We start from the raw sequence: 21822 nt of genomic DNA on the forward strand, positions 1-21822 counted from the left end.
AAGGTATCTGTGCCTCTGTTGTATCAACCGGCTTAGAGTTCATATGTAAGCCGGTTAAGAAAAATAGCGCTAAAATCATGTGATACTTTGCTGCATCAATAGACGCAAAATTGTCCACATTGCAGGACCAGTAGGCACATAACTCCTCTACGCGTTTGGACCTTGGGAATGAGCGGATACAGGTACCGAAGCACCCTGCACACCCTCCGCTCCAAGCTCCGTTTTGGGGCTTGGTGGCTCGTGCTTGAGCCCCGCAGGCAATCCCATGTCCTGCCCCACCAACATCCCCCTCTTCTCCACAACTCAACTCGAAGCTGCCTGATCCATCTTCCGCGGGGCAAAGTGAACCGATCTCCAGAAGACCTTCATCGGCGCTCTAGAGACGAGGCTGCTTTCCCTAGAGCGAGCTGGGTCACTCAAGATCGATATATTCGGTATATCAGCTATTACCGCACCCATCAGTGAGTCTCGAGCTCGGTCTTTCCTCGTTCCTGACATGGCAGAATCCGGATGGGGTTCGACCTGCACATGCGTGGTGCTAATCGCTTCGAGAAACAGACTCCGACGACCAGATCCTTGACTGTGCGATTGCAGCTTACCCATTGGTCTCGGCAACAAAGTCATCATGGCGACGACCATCCCGGCGAATCCGACCCCGCAGACGGTCAGCCAACTTCTTACCAAGATCGCTGACCCAGACCCCGATTTCCGGTTTATGGCCCTCAACGATCTCCTAACTGTATTCACCATCGCTAAGAATGATTTTCTGAATCATGACTATAACACGGCATCACGCACCGTTGATCACATTGTGCGGGCTCTGGATGATCAGAATGGGGAGGTTCAGAACCAGGCAATAAAATGGTACTGCCAAAATCTCCCAAGAATTACCTTGGCGGCCACGTCTAACGCGTTCTATATAGCCTAGGCCCGTTGGTAAAGAAGGTCACACCCCAATTAATTGTACCGATGATGGAGAAGCTCTGCAGCTTGAAGCTCAAGAACTCAGTTGACAACTCCATCCCCTCGCTTGCCATACGGGCTGTAGTGGAAGCGCTTCCCCGTCCGGTCCCCGGTATAACACCGACTAAAGAGGTCAACGAGGCATACGCCAACATCAGCAGAGTACTCATCCCCCGATTTATCGGGCGGTCTGCTTCTGCTGGAAAGAGCGTCCCTGGTCTCCTGGATGCCGAGGACCCCAATTCTGATTCCGTTGATGTGCTGATAGAGGTTGTGAGGTGCTTCGGACCCATGCTTCAGCTATTCGAGATCGAGGCCCTACATGGTGCTGTCGTTGCGCTCCTGGATAAGGATAAGGGCAATTCCGTTGTCAAGAAGAGGGCAGTCGTCGCAATCTCGATGCTCGCCCACTACCTTTCTGACGATCTATTGGCCAACTTCCTCATGCGCACCGTTGAGGTGCTGAACCATTCGCAGCTGAAGCAAACGACCCGCCGTCTCTATATAACCATTCTTGGCTCAATGGCTCGATCAATCCCCTACCGATTCGGGCAGCATCTCCATATCTTAGGCCCTCTGGTTCTGAGAGTGCTGAGCGACGAGGAACTCGAGACCAAACATGAAGAGATCAGCGAGGGCGGAGAGGCTGCTTTTGAGTTTAGCGAGGTTCGAGAAGCTGCATTAGTTGCGTTGGAAGCTTTCCTCTCGTCTTGCCCAACGCAAATGCGCCCGTTCACTGACGATGCCATCGGGGCGTGCCTCCGATACCTCAAATTCGACCCCAACTATGCTTTCGATGAGGATGAGGACATGGAACCCGAAGAAGAGGACGAAGATGACCTGGAGGAAGACGATGAATTCGAGGGCGGTGGAGGCTTTGACGACGATGATGATGCTAGCTGGAAGGTCCGGCGCTGCGCGGCGAAAGCATTGCACACCATCATCTCAACGAGGAGCAGCGGCGACCTTCTCGATAGCGGTGTTCTCTACGGTATGGTCGCTCCAGCTCTTGTCAAGCGGTTTGACGAGCGTGAAGAGAACGTGCGCCTCGAAATCTTGTCAGCAATGGCTTTGCTCGTGCGGAAGACCGGAGAGGGGGTGATACCCGAATTTTCTATCGACAATGGCCAGAGCGAATACCTAAACCAGTTACCGCCGAGTAGGAAGAGAAGGCGACAGAGCAGTGCCGGCGGTGCCTCTTCTTTTGCTCTTACCATCGGTTCTTCCGACCTGTCAGGCACTGGTCTCACATCGCCGACCATGGAAAAGGTTCCCGCGACGGGCCCGCGTGCCGACCTCGCCGGCCTCACCCCAACAATCATCAAATCCCTGGCCAAACTGCTCAGGGGAAAGCTTATTCCTACTAAACAGGCTTCCATTAGTCTACTGGACGATATGATATCCGTCCAGAGGGGCGGCCTTGCGCCATATTTTGATCAGATCGTCGGCCCGATCATAGAGGCCATCAAGCCCTCGAGTATCGCGTCTACCTCAGCATCACTGTCGTCCGCAGGTGGTAGCGCTTCTGCCACTGCCACTACGCTGAGAATGGCTGCACTTCGCCTAACTAGCAATATTGCAAAGAACCACTCTTCGACCGTGCTGCAGCCTCACCTGCCAAAGCTCGTCGCCGGTGTGGTCGCCGCCGCCCATGATCGGTTCTACAAGATCTCCAGTGAAGCTATTCAGACAGCCGAGGAGATTGTCAAAGCCATCACCCCTCCGCGATCTCGTATGACGGCCCAGAAATTCAAAGGAGAGCTCCTGAAGCTCTATGACGTGCTCATCGACCGAGCGACGGCCAACGATGCTGACGCTGAAGTACGCCAAAAGACTATCCACGCGCTCGGTACGCTTTTGGCCCGAACAACCGGAACCGAGGGCTCGGCTTTGCTGCCCGACGACAAGCGCAAGGTCGCCCTTAGCTGCCTTCTTGAGAGGCTCAAGAACGAGACAACTAGGCTGGCAGCAGTTAGAGCTGTAGACACCGCCGCTGCGATGTCGCTTGGTGCCATCCAATTTGAGCCACAATGGATTCGCCAGGTTGTGGTGGAGTTGGCGTCCCAATTGCGCAAATCGAACCGGGCATTGAGAGGATCGAGCATTATGGCACTAAAGCACTTGACGCTGTCCCCGGCCACCAATGGCGCTTTGGACAAGGCAACTGTCCAGAGCATCGTGGCGGCACTGATCCCGGCCATCAATACTAATGATGCGCAGCTCCTCGGCCCGGGGCTTCTTGTGCTCGCACGCCTCACACAGGAGACACCGGACATTGTTATGACGCCGCAAGTCATCGGAGCACTCTGCAGCCTGCTTCAAACAACTGTTGCGGGAACTGTCCTCGACTCTCTGATAGTCCTCGTTACTCACGCGGGCCAGATGGGCCAAGGGAAACCCCTCATGGAGGGATTGCTGCAAGATGTCGGTGTTGCCGGTGACCCTTCTGTTGTCGGCAAAGTCATTGGCACGCTTCTTGTTGCCAGTGGCGATTCGGCTGGGGTAACATTGGATAGCTTCGTCCAAGAGGTCAAGGCAAACTCAGGGGACCAGGTCAGAGCGAGTCTGGCGCTTGCCGTTATCGGGGAGGCCGGATTGCGGCTCGGGAGCAAGTTTCCGGTCCCGCCGTCTCTATTCCTGGAGCAATTCACCAACGAATACGACAAGGTGTCGGTGTCAGCGGCGGTCGCTCTCGGCCGAGCCGGTGCTGGGAACGTCTCTGTCTATCTCCCAGTCATTCTCCAGTCGATGAAGCGCAAGGGTAGCACGCAATATCTGTTGCTGCAGTCGATCAAGGAGGTCCTTCAGCAAGCTGCGGTCTCTTCGGCCTCCATTGGCCAATTTTCCGCGTCGATTTGGGACGAGATTCTTGCTGCTACTGACACCGAGGACAACAAGGCTGTTTGTGCGGAATGCGTAGGGCGCATGGTGATTATTGATCCAAAGACTTATATGCCCAAGCTGGAGGTTAGTCACATCCTCTCCGCAAAATCCTCTACGAAGAATGCTAATTGATCTTAGTCTTTGCTGAAGAATGAATCGCCGGTCCTGAGGGCCATCGCTGTCCAGGCCCTGCGGTACACTTTGCCCGACGAGAATGAGGCATTCGATGCAGTCCTCAAGAATTCCCTTGTCGACATGCTAAAGACGGTCTTGAGTGATCCCGAGATGGAGATCCGGCGCCATGCCATGTCCACGCTGACCTCGGCGGCGCACAACAAGCCTGAGCTCATCTTGGGCCATCTCAACCAGCTGATGCCGAGGGTCATGGAGGAGACGGTTATCAAACAGGAGCTTGTCCGGGAGGTCCAGATGGGTCCGTTCAAACACATCATTGACGATGGTTTGGAAGTGAGGAAGGTGCGTGCGAACTGTAGCCTCCGTATTAACTTGAACCTGCTGACACGCGGCGGGATTAGGCGGCCTACGAGACTCTTTATGCGCTCATGGAGACAGCGTTCTCGCGGGTCAGCATCATTGATCTCTACGAGCGGATCGTCGCCGGCCTCTCAGATGACAACGACATCCGGGCTCTCTGCAACTTTATGGTGTCGAAACTGATCTATATGGATCCTGATGAGACGACGCGGCGACTTGACTCCATTGCCGAGGCCTTCAGGAAGACCTTGTCCCACAAGCTCAAGGATAATGCCGTCAAGCAGGAGATTGAGAAGCAAGACGAAGCTAACAAGGCGGTCCTGCGGGTCACTCTCTTGCTGGGTGACAAGCTGAAAGCGGGGATCAACATGGCGGGCGGCGCTGGTGCCGGTGCTTCCAGCCAAGTGTGGACCAACTACTGGGAGTGGGTGAACAGGGACTTCGCGAGTCAGCTCAAGAGCATCCGCGAGGAGATTGGTTCTACTGCCACCTAGGAGATCGGGAGAGATTGACACGGCAGCGACATGGTAATGTGCGACTAGGAATTGGGTGGAAAGGAATAGAATAGTTCGGGCCAAGAAAAAAGCATTCATAACAATAATGGGCACGGCAATAAGAAGCCTCTGATAACCAACCGATGAGATCCATAAAGAGAGGTCATATGGCGAGGGCTCGTGATATCGTAGCATGAGGAGTAAGGTATTAGGATACTGGTTCGCTATAGAAACTGATGTTTGAGATGATGGTGATGTTCCGCCATCCTCGAGTTACCTGGTGCTTTTCGAGATGATCTGAGAGGGAGGGTTAGGGTTGATCAGCGAAACCCCACATCCGCAGGGATCATGTCAGGGTGAGTGGGCCTTATCGGTTCATGGTGGCTCTGGTTTCCCCCAGATCAACCCTGCCCAAAACGCCAATGGGGTGAATGACATTAGAGCGGCCGGAAAACGAATCGCCAGACCTGACGGGAAAATCAGCAACCGTGCTATCGCAGCCCAGCGGCAGCAGATTATCATCATGGCGCACATGGCGCCGGGCAAGGCGTCAACAATCAAGGAGCAGGCGGGTCTCCGGTATCCGTCCAACGGCAAGACCATTTACCACCGGCCGCTGAACCGCAGCAAGACGGCCGAGCTTAGCCAGGCGAGCTTTGCGTACCTGTTTTCCGAGATGGTGAGCTACGCGCAGAGGAGGGTGACGGGGATCCAAGATTTGGAGAAACGGTACGGTTTTTTATTATTATTATTATTATATTATATTATTTTGTCCTCGCACCGTTTCCCAAGCCCGAGAAAAAAGAAAAAAAACAAGGACAAGAAGAAGAAGAAATATGAGGGCTAACCTAAGGGGGCCCTCCGGGAACGCGGGGGCCACACGCTACAACAACAGGCTCAACCTCCAGGGCCACCCGATTGGGCTCAAGCTGCTGGACTTGCTGCTGACGCGCGAGCCGGCGCGGTCGCAGACGCGGCCGCTGACCATCATCGCGCTGCTGCACTTCATCAAGATCAGCCTGTGGACGCACCTGTTTGGGCGGCAGGCGGACCGCCTCGAGAAGAGCTCGGACCCGGACGCCCCGGACGAGTACATGATCATCGACAACGAGCCCCTCGTCAACGCCTACGTCAGCGTCCCCCGCGAGATGAGCCAGCTCAACTGCGCCGCCTTCGTCGCCGGCATCGTCGAGGGCGTCTGCGACGGCGCCGTCTTCCCCGCCCGCGTCACGGCCCACACCGTCGGCGGCAAGGAGGAGGGCGAGATGTGGCCCGGCAAGACGGTGTTTCTGGTCAAGTTTGAGCCCGAGGTTTTGGAGCGGGAGGCATTGATTGGGAAGGGGTAAAGGTCAGAAGCGGTCGTCATAAAAGAAATATGGGTCGGATATCCAGGGATTGTTGGGTGGGTTTGGACTCTGCATAATGGTTTGGCGTCTTGGAGGGGGGTTGTCTTTAAAGGGGAAAGGTGGGAATGGCGGTTCCGTTTCTTGCTGCTTTTAGAGAGAGGCTGGCAGGGTCAAAGTGTGGCATTGATATCCAATATTAGGGCTGCAGAGAGAGTCGCTGGACAAAGACTGAGGTGAAAGTGAAAGAGTAATGGGTATTCCTATCGTGAGCGCCCCCCGTCCATGAACGCCGCCTGTAATGCAATGATCATCATACCATGCCCCCTTTCCCCGTTCCCCGATCAACGCCTAGGAAAGCCAGTCCCGGCTGCTGTCAGCGCGGCAATCCCTTGTACTGGCTTCCCGGCCCACCCCTCCGCTTCCCCCCAGCGCGCCCCTTCGGCGTTGACCCCGTGCTCGGACCGCGCGTCATCAACTCACCCAGGCCGAGATCTTTCCACGCCGGTTCCCGTACCTTCTGCGTAGCCTTTTGTATGCCAAAGGCGGCGTGCTGGTCGGGCACCACGTCGTCCTCGTCTTCTGGGTTGATGGGCTGCAGGTGGGGCGGCACGTAGATATCGTCGGCGGGCAGCTTGTCCTTGCAAAAGTCCTCAAACAGGTCGGCGTCGCGCGGACGCTGCATGTGGATGTACGTGTACGACGCGTCTTTGTTCTGTAGAGCGCATTAGAATATAGGCGTGAAGGTGGAAGATTGTTTGTTTGACAGAGCAGTGTTGGGAGGTGGATGTGCTGGAGTTGGTTACCATTGTAGGACAGATCGGAGCGCGGGCGAAGGAATGAGGCGGTTTCGTCGGATCGGGTTTTTGCGACGCCGTAGTCGCAGGTCCAGTCGAGCCGGCGCTGGAGCTGAGTGGAATGCTGGCCCCCGGAGGTTCTGGCGAGCTGCTGGACGACGAACCGGTGGGACGGTCCATTCTCGTGCAGCTCAATGGAGCTTTCGAGTCTAGCAAGGGCGATGTGGCTGATGAAGAGCAAATGTGGCGGTGCGAAAGTGGTGGTTACGTGCAGTTAGCGGTCGAAATGCCAGCGAAAATAAGTTCCGGACCACCGCGGCAACAGTTCGACTCTTCTCAGTCAGGCCCTTTTGTTTGCTGCTCTCTGGCAGTTTCATGCCGTTGGCCCGTACCAGACCCTGTTCTTTCCCACACGCGCACTACGTCTATGGGCTGTCACCGACTCACTGTCCCTATCCCAAATAGGCAGGGGGCCGAATGGTTGGCAAGCGCATGATCAGTTATGCCTCATGCGGATTCTCAAGGCAGTTGCGGTGCCGCGCGTTCTCTATTGCATAAGTAAGCACCTGCTCTGCTAGTGTTTGTGCTCTTATCCCGCCATCCTAAGTTCCTAGTGATCCGCCAGCCGAGGACATCTCTACGGTCCGCCCAGCTCCTACTCAATGTCCCGAAGCTTATGCTAACGGGATCGGATCTAATCTCATTGACTTAGCAACATCAAAAATGGAAACCTCGTTCAGGTACCAGCCAATCAACACGTCATCGGGCGGGTCGTTGCAGAGGCCGCCCCAGATATCCTCATCCCACCAGTGCCCGCAATCCTTCTGGGTTATGCAAGGGTTGAAGATGTTCGCCGTCATCTGCCAGGCCAATGTTGCCTCGTTGATTGCGCCATAATAGTCGGGTTTGTTGCAGACCCAGCCAGTGCAGGTACCGAATCTGCGCACGAGACAGTTACCAGGTTGAAGTTGAATGTAGCCGGATTCAGAAACCTCTACACATCTGTTAGCCTGCGAACCTGTAGATCTTTGGCGCTCCTCCACTGCTTTGGAGCGCTAGTCCCCAGAGCTTACGGCTAATGACATCGATAGCCTGGTGGCAATCGTCAGAATTGAATACCGCGTCGTAGGCAAAAGATGCGAAGCATGCACTTCCACTTTCACCCTCGTCAGCCATGCGAGTTTCTTTCCTCGAGCGCTCTGCTGCGCCCCGAAGCCGCCGCCCGCGCTCTCTACGTCCTAACTGGCTTTCAGGCTCGCTGCCTTCCGAATTCCGATACAGCTTGGCAGTTATCTCGTTTGTCTTGAACCCGCCGTACATGCCGCCTGTGATACAAATGTTGAAGATATGGGCCGTCATATTGAACGCAACCGTGGCCTCGTTGATGTTGATGCTTGTCTTCATGTTGTTGATTAGGATACCTTCGCATGAACCTTGGTAGATAGTCAGAGAATCCCCCGGCCCAAGCGTGATGTATCCAGAACTCTCATACTCTAGCAGTTCAGCAGCCATATCAGTTGATGTTTCCCTGTCGTCTTTGGACAGTTGGCTGGTACACTTACGGCTGAAGCCATCAATGACTTGGTGGCAATCGTTCGCGTTAACCTCGTGGATAGTATCTGCGCAACCCCTTGTGAAATACTGCTGGCTTAGAGTCACCTGAAACAGGGCAACCAGCAGGAGCAGGATGGTAGCCATGGTCCGTGAGTTGTGTTGGGCCCGAGAGTTCTTGCGTCTGTGATGCATCTAGCTTCCGCTCGAAGTCCCTCTGCCTCACATAGAGAAATTTTGGAAGATGGTTGTGGGGGGATTACTTATACTTATAGCTCTTATTCGATGGCCTGTGATGGCTGGTATAGAATGCAAACGTCATCGCAGGGTACTTTGTTAGAAGGAACTGCTTTCCTTTTTATATGTTCATTATTCATTTTACTAAATACAAAGCAAACGCCATCCACGGGCGTATGATGATCTTATTCATCTCACCTCGACCCTCATCAGAGTCAGGGATGTTCTGTTTAAGCTGTCACATGGCGGCAGGTTCGCTCTTTTGTTGCGTTTGTTTCTTAAAACGTTGTCACCTGCCTGCAGTATAATTCCGGTGATCTCATTTTCGGTGGCACGCAACGCAGTAGGGGTCAGTGGTCTCAATTCCACACCAGCGGAGATATTTGCTGTGTGCTCGCTGTAAAACCTAACTAATATATAACTATAATAGGTCGCTTGACCTGTTATACCATTTCTAGCTAGATTTAACAGAATTATACCTTAGCTAGCCTTTCCTTCCTTAGAATGGGTAGGAGGAGACAATGTTTATGGATACACGTGCCGCCTACAGCTGAAGTAGTTGCGCAAAATGCATCAGAGGAAAAGAGAATTATTTCCTACACGTGTCAGCCGCTTGCAACTGTGTCTTACATTTAGTTGCCGCTTAGGGAGCAAAACCATAGGAGTTGTGCCTGCTACCAACAGTACTTATCACACTTTGTATGCAAAGCTCCTGGATGCACTCAGGGCCAAGCATACAGCGCCAATAATGTACTGTACATTTATGCTGGGTCACTGTCTATTCAGCGCTAATAAACGGATTATTTCAGTGACGCGGTCGGCCTCATATAGCAGTGGTTCAAAAAGCGGAGGGAGGTGTCTGCGAATCAGAAGTTTGGGTTTTCCCTCACTTTTTGTTCGCGAGGAATGGGGCCAGATCGCGGAGCGCAACTTGATGTGTAGTTCTCCAGAACAGAAATGCATTGGTTCCGCTATAAGTACCGCCAATCTTATCGCCGCGGATACCGGACGAACCAGCGAGGTTTCTGGGCTAAGAGATCGGTCGCCTTCGCCATTCGCTGGCCGCTGAAGTAACCTAAGGCAGCAATGCCTAAGCTGCGCTGCGGGAGCTGAGCTGAAGTTTTGTGTAATTAAGAACCCGACACTGCGTCGTCACGAAGATCCGTTTCGATATAGGAGACTAACCCGAGTCCCTCGTTGAGACTTGAGTAGCAAAACTTGGTTTGACGAGCCAATTCATTATCTTTGTGCCCAAGGTCTATGGTGAGCTCATACTAATGATGGGTCCCGTGGACATCATAACGAACAGTAGCAAGTGCAGTTGCTATTATCCGGCAACCTCTCAACGCAGTCTGGTCTGGAAATCGTTGGCGCTGCATCTACTGTCCTAGGACTTCTCGAGTCTGCTATCAGTCTAGGAGCTCGGATCCGTGAAGCCCACCAACGCCAGAAGAATCTCTCAGCTGTCCTTGATAGCCATGCCCAAGAGCTCGCTAAGACCAAGAGGATGATTCAACCAGTAAAAGACGAGAAAGCGCTGCAAACAGCTGCCGTCGCGGCCGAATTGATCGAGCTGGAGACTGTGACCAAGGGTCTTGTGGCAACTTTGGCTCAGTTCAAGAGTGACAGGAGGCGCCTGATGCAGTTCTTTTACCAACTCTTGCACGGATCCAGGAATGAGGGAGAATTGCACTGGGCTATGGAGGATCTCAGTCGCGCAAAGGCGAACCTGGCGCTTTGCATTAGCGTGTTGCCCACGTTGGCTTGAGCCGAGGGTTGCAAGACACTATGGTTCTGAACATCAACCTCCTCCAACGAGTGGATAGCGCGGTTCGCTCCGTTGTCGGCGAGGACCAAGGACTCAAGATTGGGGAACTTGCCCGGGAACGACCTGTCCGAGGCATTGACAATCTGTAGTTATCTTCTACAAGATAAGTCTTGCTGACTTAGGATAGAAGATGGCATGGTGATTCTCAGCAGCACCGACCTTGCATCTCTTCAGGTTTGCTTCGGCAGCCGCTCCCCCCCCGAAAACGGCGAGAGGTAGGCACATCGTTGCCAAAAACATCACAGCAGATCAAGCATTGCAGATTAACGGACCAATTGGAAAACAAGTTTGGTATGCAGCGAGCCATCTCGTCATGGATAACAAGGCAATGGGGGATAGTATACAAGTCAACGCTAGCATGTCGATGGAAGCTTTCTCGGCATTGTTGAGCGCTCGGCGGTGACGGGAGGAAACAGAGTTCTGACTCAGGCGGCGCAGCTACTTCAGAATCGCGTGGATAGAAAATCGTTGAGATAAGTTTTGTCTTCAATCCCGTGTTCTGCAGCATCTTGCAGCGCCTCTCAGAGACAGTACTCTCCACTAGGCGTTAAAGGGGTCGGCTCCCTTGTCACGCAGCGAGACAATGAGGTTTGAGATGACATTAATACAATGTAAGATGAAAGGAAGACTTAGAAAGATGAAGATATTGTGAGTCCGGAGTTGTGTTCTCAGGTTGTTTCGACTAGGTCAGTGGTGGTGCGCTACCGTACCTTGGAAGCCTCACTTGACGCAACCTGTGACAAGGGTTGACTCATCAGTGCTTAGAAGACGCCACAGATCTCGGAGTTTAGAAGGAAAGTTAGGAGTGAGATAGCGCCAATTCAATAATAATCCCCTATAGCCTTAACGGTCTTTGGCTCGAGTCAACAGGATGGGTTCTAGGAGCTTCTTTGCATCTTTCAGGGTTCTCTAGGCTTACCGCTTCTATCAGATTTAATCTAGGGATCCTCCTGGTCAATCTTATTCTTGGTATGGGCTTAGTTGGCTGTAGTTGTTGTCAACTTGTCATACGCGCGTAGCGTTGGCAGTGCAGATAACTGAACCCTCGCCAAGCCTCTGTTGGCACCAGTAGGCACCTACAGGGTTAGGGTCGTTCATATGGCCGTGTGACACAACCTGGCAACAAGATCTACCAAGCCAGTTCTTTTCTATGGCCGAGTTGCTGCCGCCAGATGCGACGGCGTGTTACCGTTCATGTGTAAGATATTGCCGCGGAAAATATCAGCGTGTGGCCTTGCGTGCATCTGATTGGCTAGATCAAGCAAGACTGCTGGCACGGTTATCTCGGGCATGGCGGCGCTCTGGAAAAGGATCGGGGGGACCACGCAGACACTTCCCAGGCGACAATCCTTGGCAGGCAACTCGACCAGCTCAGCAATGTTCGAAGCCTGCTGTCGAGGATTAAAAAGCAGCCAGACTCTCAGGCCGCTGCTCGTCGGTGCCAGTCTTTCGAGGTGAAGAAGGTCGCAATGAAGCTTACAGGCCGATAATCTCAAGCATGGGATGAAGCAGGTGATGGAGGACCTCAAGCAACGGATGCCAGGCGACGTTTTCACGGCCAACAATCACAAAGCCAAGAGAGGCGCCTAGCAAATCAACTCCGCGGTTGGGCTAGCTGCTACAACCAGCGAAAATGCGTTTGAGGTGTCAGCACAGAGTAATGAATTTACTGCTGGCACAGCAAGGAACAATTTAAGCTCTTTCATATCTTCCCGGTTGTTCGAGGAACATCATCCCTTTCAAGTCCGTTTTGGGGATTTGCCCCTCTCCCGGTCAATGCCTTATTTTGAACATGGCTTGTGTCACAGCTCCGGGGTGTGGCGCGTCTTCTTCTCGGCCAGCAATGGCGAATGATAGGCTATGAGATGTGCACGACTCCGGCAGAACTGACGGGCCAGACGAACAGCATTCTGTGGAATTATTATCGTGTCTAGGGGTTGGCCAATTCAAGTCACGTTGTTTCTGCAGGATGCCAAGGGATCGCGACTCTGCAATGCTGCTTAGTGAATTGACTGGTGAGAAGAGGACGGGTTAAAATTATTTAAGGCTTGGCCAGGGAGCAAAAGGTGGCTAAAATGACCACCAGCGCGTCTTGATTTTATATCTAAACCTTGACGGTTCGTGCGTGTCCATGGTTTTGCAACTATTCTTTCTCGCCCATCACGTGGTTGAACTATCATAGGTCGTCGGCGGCGCACTGCCTTAGAACCTGGGCGATGGCAAAAATGGGGAGAGGAACTAGAACCCGGCGTTCCTTAACTAGATTCAGGACCGCTGTTTTACCTCGTCGCTTTGACAGGAACGCGTAATACGCTAAGGATCTCGCCGTTTCTAGACACCTTTTATATTCTAGGTCAGCCTCAAAAAGACGTAATTTTTTGTATTAATTATCACCTAGCGCGTCTACTTTTTTTTTTTTTTTTTTTTTTTTTTTTTTTGATACTGAAGTTCGAGTAGAGATGCGACATCAAATTGCATAGAAAGGAAATTGTACTGCGTACGTAGCGGTTGAGACGCAACTGCCTTCCGTTGTAGGAAGGAGACATTCTAGATAGTCTGTTTCGGGGTTGCAACGGCACGGTTACATACGCGGGTTGCTGCAGTCCAGCCTGTCTGGAAACACCCATGATTGGCGGCTATGAAGCCAAGATGTGTGCCGACAGGTAACATCATAACAGAGAGGAAGAAGATGTAAGATTAGGGACAGATTCCTTTGGACACTAAGGGCTCCGGTTTGGCTCTTGTCGTCATTGATGGTAATGCGCTGACTCGTGCAAACTGATTTTGCGTCCTTGGCCACATGTTAGTCGCTATGGATCGCTGACGATTGCAATCCGTAAACCAATAAATGGTGAAGGGGCAAGCCCTGCTGCGGAAGTCAGCTCATCCCATCTGGCCGGAACCTTTATCTACTTGGCCAAAGGGGGGTTCGTGGACTCCCCCTGCCATTCCTGGCCAGGGTCTGGATTGCTGGAGGATGACCCCGCGATCCTCCTGAGGCTAGACCGGGAGAGGAATAGAGTGCACAGTGGAGTCGCTGGTGCAGAGAGGCACTGACGGCCAAGCCAATCGAGACCGATGTGCGTTTTGGACGTTGGAAAATGGGCTAAGGGTCAAGCACAGAAGAAGAAAAAAAAAAAAAAAAATAAGTGAAAAATAAAATCCGGCAATGATTGACGTGTGCAAATAGCGGCTACACGATGCCGGCCATGATGGGCGCTTTGGAATCAAATCATGATAGCATGTTATGCTATTGGAACCACTTCGCTTGTAGCTCTTCATTTATCCTTTGCACTGTTCGTTTTGGCTGGGGCAGGCCACGCAAAAGATGGGGCTCCGTGGAAACGGCAATCGAGATCGCCGGTGTTTGAAGAAACATGCGTTTGATGGAAAAATACGCGTATCAGCACCTGCCCTCGATCGAAGTGCTCCGCGGTGGTTACCGACAGCGATGCGAACCCAGTCGTTCCATGGCCGCAGGGTTATGGATTAAAGGCGAGCCGGGTCCGATCCGAAGCGCAGAGAGTACTACGTGTTTATGTAGAAACGCGGCAAGGAATCTGCTTTGGATGGCGAGGTCCGCATGAGGTGCCAATCGTCTCCGGTACAGCGGACCTGCATAAGCGCACCCAAATTGAGTCTTTTGTGATGTGCTGAGGTGGGGTGCTTCCGTCTGCTCGGTGAGCATTCGGCGGTTGGGCGGCAACATCGCCCACGTCCATGTTACTACGGTACACTAGAAGTTAGCGCTGGGCAGTCCTACCTTTGCTCGAACAACTCCAGCCCGGCACTTGTTGGTCGGATTGATGATGCGGCCATCGACGACACAGTCGATGCTGCCCGTGCTCACACAAACGCGACGCCGCGACACAGCGCAAAGGCGGCCTCCCTTGATGGCCTGGTCTGCCGTTACCCGTATCATGGAACATTCAGCGACGCGTTTGCTGATGGCTGTCTCCACTGCGGGATAGGGGAGAGGAAGAAGCTCCGTCGCCCTCGGTTTAGCGCCGAATATCCTTCTTGCACAAGCCAATCACGCCAGTGCTATTTCGCCCAGAAAGGAAGTGGATCCAAGCTAGCTCACAAGGTGCAGGTGCCAAGCCGGTGGGGGCATGGAGCGACTAGGGTCCCGTCCAATGCAGCTCGTAACCGACTTTTCCCAGATTGGGTGCAGCCCACGGCCCCATAACCTTGATCTCCAAGAGGTACGTACCCCTGGGCGTTCATGGGGTGCTCTCATTTCCCATTTCTCCTGCCAGTCGCCCGCTCGCTCTTGCAGGACTCTCCTTCCGCCAACAATTTCCCTCGATTCACCGCTCAGCTGCGAGTGGAACGATCATAGAGGGCGCTGAGCGGAAAGGCGACCAATCCTGCCTGCCGTTTTGCATTTGTCGATCCATTGTTTCCGTCCGACTGAGCCCGCTCATCTCCTGCTGGGAAGGGGTCACGGGCCCAGCCTCCCTTTTGTCTTCGTCGTCTCAGCGGCAAGCTTTATTAACTACGCTACCGTCTGTTGGCCAAAAGCCTGCACAAACAGCATCGTCAATTGACATTGTTGGTCAGTGCCTTTGAGCTCTCGGAGCTCCGTCATAAAATACTGCCATCCGGGCGCTCACCGCTTGGCGTGTTTTGCGTCTTCCCTTTTCAAGGATGCGCGACTGACGCCTTTCCAGTAAACCACCTTTGCGTTCGCGCAATCATAAATCCAGAGGCTTTCGACTTGTCTCGTCAACGGTTACCAAACTCCCGGCCTCCAGACTTTTTATGTCCCTCGGTATAATTACCATACCCACCCAGCCATTGCGTTTCTGGGGCACTTGACTGCTGCCCTATCTGCTCGCCATGGCTTCCGTCACCGGCCAGCAACAGGCCGACAGGTCAGGCCTGACCGTCGAGACCACAACCACGGCTCCTCGGCTCCACGAGAAGCGCTCCCAGGACTCGCTCTCCCCAGTCCCCTTCCCTACGCTGGAGGAAAAGATGTCGCGCCCGTCAGACGTCTCCAGCCCGGCTACCGTCCGGGCGAACCCGTTCGACACCGACATCGAGGCGATGATCACACCAGTCGAGCACCACGGCAGAAGATCAGCAGAATGCACCAAGGGAGGGAGCGACTGCCAGGTGTGGCCTGGTCAGGACCATTGGAAGCGAAAGGCGAAAGCGGCCAAGAAGCAGCGACACACCTGCAACTGCCTGGCGAACCTGAGCAAGCGCAACCGGATCATGGTGAAGATCTTGATCATCATACTCATTGTCGGCATCGCTGTCGCGGTGGGCTTTGGGGTCAGCAAGCCGCTGGGCGCGGGCATCTGGCGCAGTGAGACGCAGAATAACTGAGCACATTCTCGACGAGATTCCACGTCGACATCATCATGGTCATCACACGGCGAGCACACCATACAAGCCCGCCTTCATCCAACCCACCAGATCTCTTTTGTCACCCGACTTTCATCTTCACTTGGTCGGTGCGAAGCACTACATGCTGGCCAGCATCCGTGCGGACCCCGCCTCAGGTTATTATTTTCGCAACAAGCTTCAGCTCTTGGGGTTTCAGCGACCAGCAACAAACTCAACGATGAATGCAGGGGCATCGAAGAGCACAACTGTTCTACTACCGGCAGACCACACCGACCCCCGCACGATACCCACCTTCGATCTGCCGGCTCTACTATGTATATTTTCAGCGCTGGCCTCCGCCACCTGCTAGTGCACTCACGCACACATCAGACTCCGGCGTTATTGCATTATATTTTTTTTTTTCCTGCTCGGCTGCTCATCATTGTTTGAGGCATTTGCACGGCGTTTTGGGAGTCACAAATTAACACTATCACACATGCCGGGCAGCGGGCTCGGTGCCTCGGTTCATGGTTGGTTGGTGGGCGGAGTTTACATATCGAATTTACATTCATGGTGCACACACACGGCGCGCACACATTACTATAATTGCATGGCCTGAAGAATGGGCAATAGTGAAGAGAATCGATTGTGAAGGGACTACTGCGTCTTGGGGAAGGGTCTGAGCCGGGAGAGGGGTGGGGGGACCGTTTCTTTTTTCTACCAGTTAATTTTGCAGCATCATCACAGCACTTGCGTCAAGAGCAGACAGCCGGCTTGCAAGACGCTGGGAAAGACAAGGAGAGAAGAGGCGAGAGAGAGATGTGCTAGAGTGTGTATACAGCTACCAGTCAGTGGCATATGCATAAGATGAATCCGAACAGGGAGAGAGCAAAAGGTGGGGGGTTTGTTCTCTCCCCGAAGATATGCGGTACAATCGATAGTGCTGCGCGCCTCTTTGCTGCGACTGTGTCTTGGTTTGTTGTCTTGGCTGGTCCGCATGTAAAGCTGAAAGTTGAAATTGGACGTGCCCTCCCTCTGCTTGGCTGGGTTAAGAGTCCGATCGGTCACGCTTTGGGGTTAAGGGCTTGAGATTTGCGTGTCTTGGCTGGCTCGGGAGCTGAGCTGCAGTTGCAGTTGCAGACAGTTGCAATTGTGGCATGCGGGGGGGAGCGTGCCCACCAGAGATGCGATGAGTCTTTTTTATGATGGGAAGACAACGATGGGGCTCACGTAATTACATGTACAGTACAGTACCCTCCCCTGTTGTCCTTCCTATGGCTGGTAATATATTGGCTTGACTTGCATACGCACGTAAGATAAATAAAACGTACGGCCCAAACATTGGGATGGTGTTCGGTTCTAAATCTGGGATGCTCTGGAGATCTGAAAAAGGGTGTACTGGTATGCATGCATGCATGAGGCATGGTCGTACGGTCGGTGAGTGTGTGGCACAGCGTGGAGGGACAGGGGTGTTGCCGCACGCTAGAGTACGCGTGGTTGTGTTACGGTAAGGTTCGGGGAGGGGGAAGTGAGACAGGTGGGAATGTGGCACAAAAGGTGGATTTTTATTTGAACGTACACTGTTGTGGCCGTGGCCATGGCCGGTGGTCATGCGCTGTGATGGTTTGGATTGCTTTTTGGCCCTTGTCACTTGGGGGCCGGGGCTAAGGAGAGAAATGAGGGGGAAAGGGTGTTGGTGGGTATTCATATGGGACCCAGATCTGAATCGCAGACTGGGCGTGACTTGGCATAATAGAAAATGAAATAGCTTTTGATTCTTCCCGGTATCCATTTGTTGCAGGCTTAATTTCTCCAGCGACTGAAGGACTAGTCCGTTGCCAGATTCTACAGCTTAGAGTCCGTAGACGCCGGTGAGCATCCCTTCACGCGGGCTGCTCATTCCACAAGTTTCGGGTGTAGTTGCTCTGGTTCCACTTCAGATGGTGGGGTCTGAGTAAGTCTCCGTGACTGTCCTGCCGGAGTATAAGTTGGACGAAGAGGGCTGTTGGGGGGGGGGGGGGCTTACTATGTCACATTTCTTCCGCTGCGGGAGATACCCTTGGATTTCAATGTTGCGGCGATTTCGAACCCTGGCTTTCTTGGGCATGGTGGGTATGTCTTTCTGCCACCAGAGTTCACGGGCGTATCGCTCATGATTGCGCCACAATACCTTGTCGAGGAGAAGTGCGCTTCCACGGGGAATCCTGATGACGGCTGGCGTACAGGTGATGGCCTTCTCTTCATCAGTTTGTGGGGGGGGGGGGGGGGGGGGGGGGGGGGCAATTCCACCTCTTCTTCCAGCAAAAGCAGTAGCGTTTTGCACGCCCGGGGTATGTCATGTAGAAACTGCACGATGCGAGGAGGAAAGCGAGAGGTGTGAGGATGACGAACAGGACCAACCCGCTCCCGTCGTCACCGCTGACTACCATTGTGTGAAACTATTTTTGGGTTTGACGGTAAGCAGATAGCGCAACAATTTGAATCAATGTGAGTCGGAGAGAGATAGACGTTTCCGTCTAATCAGTGATGTACAGGACATCCATTAGCTTAATATTCATTTCCAAGACGGTGGTGACTGTTCGGGTACTTGTAGACTATTCAGTCTAGTCAATGGAACAGTCTAAACTGTTGGAAATCTCTGGCCATTTCTCTCGAGAGGTCTGTGCAGTTCTCACATCATCGGATGCCCATTGTGTTCCACCTAGTAAACATCTCGTCTTTTGATTCCATCGTTCCTCTGCTACTCGCTATTATCCTTAATATGTATCTAACTTGAATGTTCTAAATCCTTCGTTTCGCAAAAATCTGGTGCCAGAAACAGTGGGGTTTGATGACGGGTGCAATCTGGGTACTCAATACTTGATAGGGACATTGTTCTTTGTTAGGTCCTTCTTCTGACTCTTGCAGACCGCTTCCGCCCATTGTTACCTGCGAAAATACAATATTTGGTTGACGATCTTTGTCTAAGTACTTCGGGTAATTAATTGGTGCATACCGATGATTGGTTGTAGATAGTGCTTTGCATTCATCACGTCAGAGCCTTTCGCAAAGTCTGATAAAGGCTTATGATATATACTATGCGTATCGGTTAAGGGAGATGTCATCTACGGCGTAGTATTCCGAGCCCACCACCTTCACGTACTTCCCGTGATAAAGGAGGGGAATGCGGAACCCGCTTCGCGATATTTGATCAACGGTATCTCGAGACCATATCCCAGTTAAGTGATGGCTGGATAGCTATGATAGCCGGCGGTTGGCTAGCTAAGTGGCTGCCAAAGCCTGACCATCATATCCCTAGTCTCGTTCTAGTCGTCAGCCCACAGAAGCGGCATTTGACCAGAATTCCTCTTTAACTCACTGCTCAACAACCGCACCATGCCTGTTCACAGCGGGCTGGTGTAACGTGCGTCCAGCTAAGGTCACCTCATCAATTCTGGTGCGCATGAACCCAAATGCTCATGCATGTCCAAACTAACACCTGAAGCGAGCTGGCCCCGACCTGCACCAACAGTAACTGAGCCAACATGATATAGAGATCATAAACGAAGATAGACCGAATGACGATCAGGAGATACCCCATAATATATATACAGGAAAAGAAAGCCTCAGCATCCGCAAACAGCCTGGGGTTCAATCGGTCCGCCACGGTTTCGGGAAGCGGGAGCGACCAAACGAACATCCATATATAGATACAAACAACGAAAGACGTGAGTCCATCGATTAGGCCCCAAGCATAGTATCCACAAAGAGGACCAGAAACGAAAGCTACGGAAATCACAAACCTGATCATCAGTCGGGTCACGATAGGCCAGTTGCGCTTTTCGCCGTATACCTCGAGCGCTCTCCAAGCTCCACAAGTGCGGTTTCCAGCGCGACAGTTGTCATTGCCCTGCCAGACGATCACCTGCGATGCGGTCGAGTAGATATCACCCATCATGGCGACCTGAGACGGCCTCTCGTCCTCGTTGCGCTTGTCGATGGATAGAGCGTCGATCTAGATCGGCACCAGAGGACCACCCTTGCGTGTCCGATCAGCTGCTTCATAGCATAGAAGAGGTTTTCGGTAACGACAGCCTCTTGGCTGTCTTCGCATGCGATGGTGAAGTAAGCCTCCGGTTTGGAGTTCGGGCTGGCCAAGTCGACAATGTCGACGTGGAACGGTAGACCCCATGTGTAGGAAAGTGCATGAAAGTTGGTGCCGCCATCAAGACGACTCTCGTACAACCGGATGCTGAAGCCATGGGGAGCCTTGTTATCATAGGACAGACGGACGAGGCGGATGCAGCGCTGAGCGCTAAGGAGCTCGTACCGGAGTCGAGGCGTAATTAGTGCTCATCGTACGCGTCAAGCAACGGTGTTGCCGAGCTCGTGTTAACCTTGGGGTTTGTTGGCCTGCGTAAGACCGCGGGGGGCCCGGGAACTGTTGATCGAGATATCTGCGGGGTTAGGGGTTGGCCGCCTGACGGCGAGGACACGAGAGCGACTGAGCTCTTGACACGCAGCGGCTGAGGGGGACCAAACTACAGAATCATACTAATCTACTCGGCAGGGCCGTTCGGCGGTTTAATGATTCATAGCCTATGCTGTAGTTGACGGCTGATTATCGTCCTCGCGAACCCCGGCCTTACATCGGGCAGCAGGACCACAAGTCAGGTAGGATTGCTCCATCCAAGCTCCTGATACTCAATGTCATCGCCTGGGCAGTTTATTCGGTTCCTACTGTATGGTCCCATTGGGCTCACGGGGCCACTGCTCAAGCGGGGTTGAGTGCACCAGAAAAGGTCCCTGTACCCCGCGTGTGGCACTTTGACCGTCTTGAGATTGCGTGGGAGTGCCACGAGCGTAGTGCCTGCTAGTGCTTTCCGTCCGGAGACGAGAGTTCTGCGAGAGCTCGGTTTGAACAGCAACTCGCATCCCTCTTGGTACTACTTGGCCATCTGGCGGCTGGAACGCTGTTGGTTTATATATCACTCTCCATCTCCCAAACCTTACGACAAGCGTATTCATGACTCTCAGCATGCACCCACTATCACTGGAATCCGCACTGTGGAGCGTCTTTTGGCGGCCGGATATCGAATCCAATCTTTTGAGCTCACGGCTTGCTTCGATACTTCATATCCTAGAACCAACGATCAAGGCACGAAAATCAGAACTTTTGGGGCAAGTATTCGTTCTACGTCAACATCGTGTTGCCGTCTGGTGGCTTGTCATAATTTTTTCTAAGCGATCTCTCCATCCTTGACTGGATTCGTTAAGTACCTAGAGACCCTCGCGGAAAGTATGGGTTCGGTTTCCTGTCATCGCCAGATACGATGGTTTCCGCCCGGACGGGCTCAATCGAGTCCTCCTTGGATAGCGAGAACATGCCCACCCACCTGCATGAAATTGACTGAGTAGCACGGACGGATCTACTTGGATGTCGATCTAACTTCAAGTTACAAGACTCTACTTCCCCATCCCTAGCCTGGCGTCCGTTCGGCTTTGTGGACAAAGAGGATGTGGGGCTCGAACTTTGGCCATGGCTTCCGACTAGATACAAGAAGGGACATCAAGAATATCATTTCCGACGATCTAGAGCTGCACGCATCCGGAGGTGAATGTCAAGGCACTTGCCAGCACAGCATAAGGCTTGCACCATCCAAAAAGACCGCCCTTGGGGTGATGCACTTTCTTGTGGAAGATGCATCTAGAGGCCGGCATTTGGCGAACACGGCACTGCTAGATGACCTTAGGAAACACTAATGGCTATATGATTGGGAAGGCCTTGACACAATGGAGCTACCCGGGGACGCCTTCTGCAACAATGAAGTCGAAAAGCCTTCATGGTCTCTAACGGGGTGGCTTGAAGGAAACACGACGGATGCGGTGTACGTGAGGCGGTTGTTTAGGGTCAA

General features: G+C 53.0%; 5 protein-coding genes across 5 annotated transcripts; 3 read left to right on the forward strand and 2 right to left on the reverse strand.

Moving 5' to 3' along the window:
• Positions 1-625: 625 nt before the first annotated feature.
• MFIFM68171_04636 (uncharacterized protein) lies at positions 626-4835 on the forward strand (the record flags this gene model as incomplete). Its single annotated transcript, XM_071060056.1, has 4 exons — positions 626-864; positions 924-3930; positions 3985-4323; positions 4383-4835. 4 exons carry the CDS (start codon positions 626-628, stop codon positions 4833-4835), a joined length of 4038 nt encoding a protein of 1345 aa, XP_070916157.1.
• A 523-nt stretch (positions 4836-5358) lies between these two features.
• trs31 (Trafficking protein particle complex subunit 31) lies at positions 5359-6181 on the forward strand (the record flags this gene model as incomplete). Its single annotated transcript, XM_071060057.1, has 2 exons — positions 5359-5564; positions 5731-6181. 2 exons carry the CDS (start codon positions 5359-5361, stop codon positions 6179-6181), a joined length of 657 nt encoding a protein of 218 aa, XP_070916158.1.
• Positions 6182-6554: 373 nt separating this feature from the next.
• Positions 6555-7155, reverse strand: MFIFM68171_04638 (uncharacterized protein; the record flags this gene model as incomplete). Its single annotated transcript, XM_071060058.1, has 2 exons — positions 6555-6893; positions 6985-7155. The coding sequence occupies 2 exons, from the start codon at positions 7153-7155 to the stop codon at positions 6555-6557; spliced, it is 510 nt and encodes a 169-aa protein (XP_070916159.1).
• A 494-nt stretch (positions 7156-7649) lies between these two features.
• Positions 7650-8673, reverse strand: MFIFM68171_04639 (uncharacterized protein; the record flags this gene model as incomplete). Its single annotated transcript, XM_071060059.1, has 3 exons — positions 7650-7969; positions 8049-8468; positions 8538-8673. 3 exons carry the CDS (start codon positions 8671-8673, stop codon positions 7650-7652), a joined length of 876 nt encoding a protein of 291 aa, XP_070916160.1.
• A 6760-nt stretch (positions 8674-15433) lies between these two features.
• On the forward strand, positions 15434-15928 carry MFIFM68171_04640 (uncharacterized protein; the record flags this gene model as incomplete). Its single annotated transcript, XM_071060060.1, has 1 exon — positions 15434-15928. The coding sequence occupies one exon, from the start codon at positions 15434-15436 to the stop codon at positions 15926-15928; it is 495 nt and encodes a 164-aa protein (XP_070916161.1).
• Between the last annotated feature and the right edge of the window lie 5894 nt (positions 15929-21822).

This window comes from Madurella fahalii, assembly GCF_045866475.1.
Source record: "Madurella fahalii IFM 68171 DNA, scaffold_2, whole genome shotgun sequence".
Classification (NCBI taxonomy): Eukaryota; Fungi; Ascomycota; class Sordariomycetes; order Sordariales; genus Madurella; species Madurella fahalii.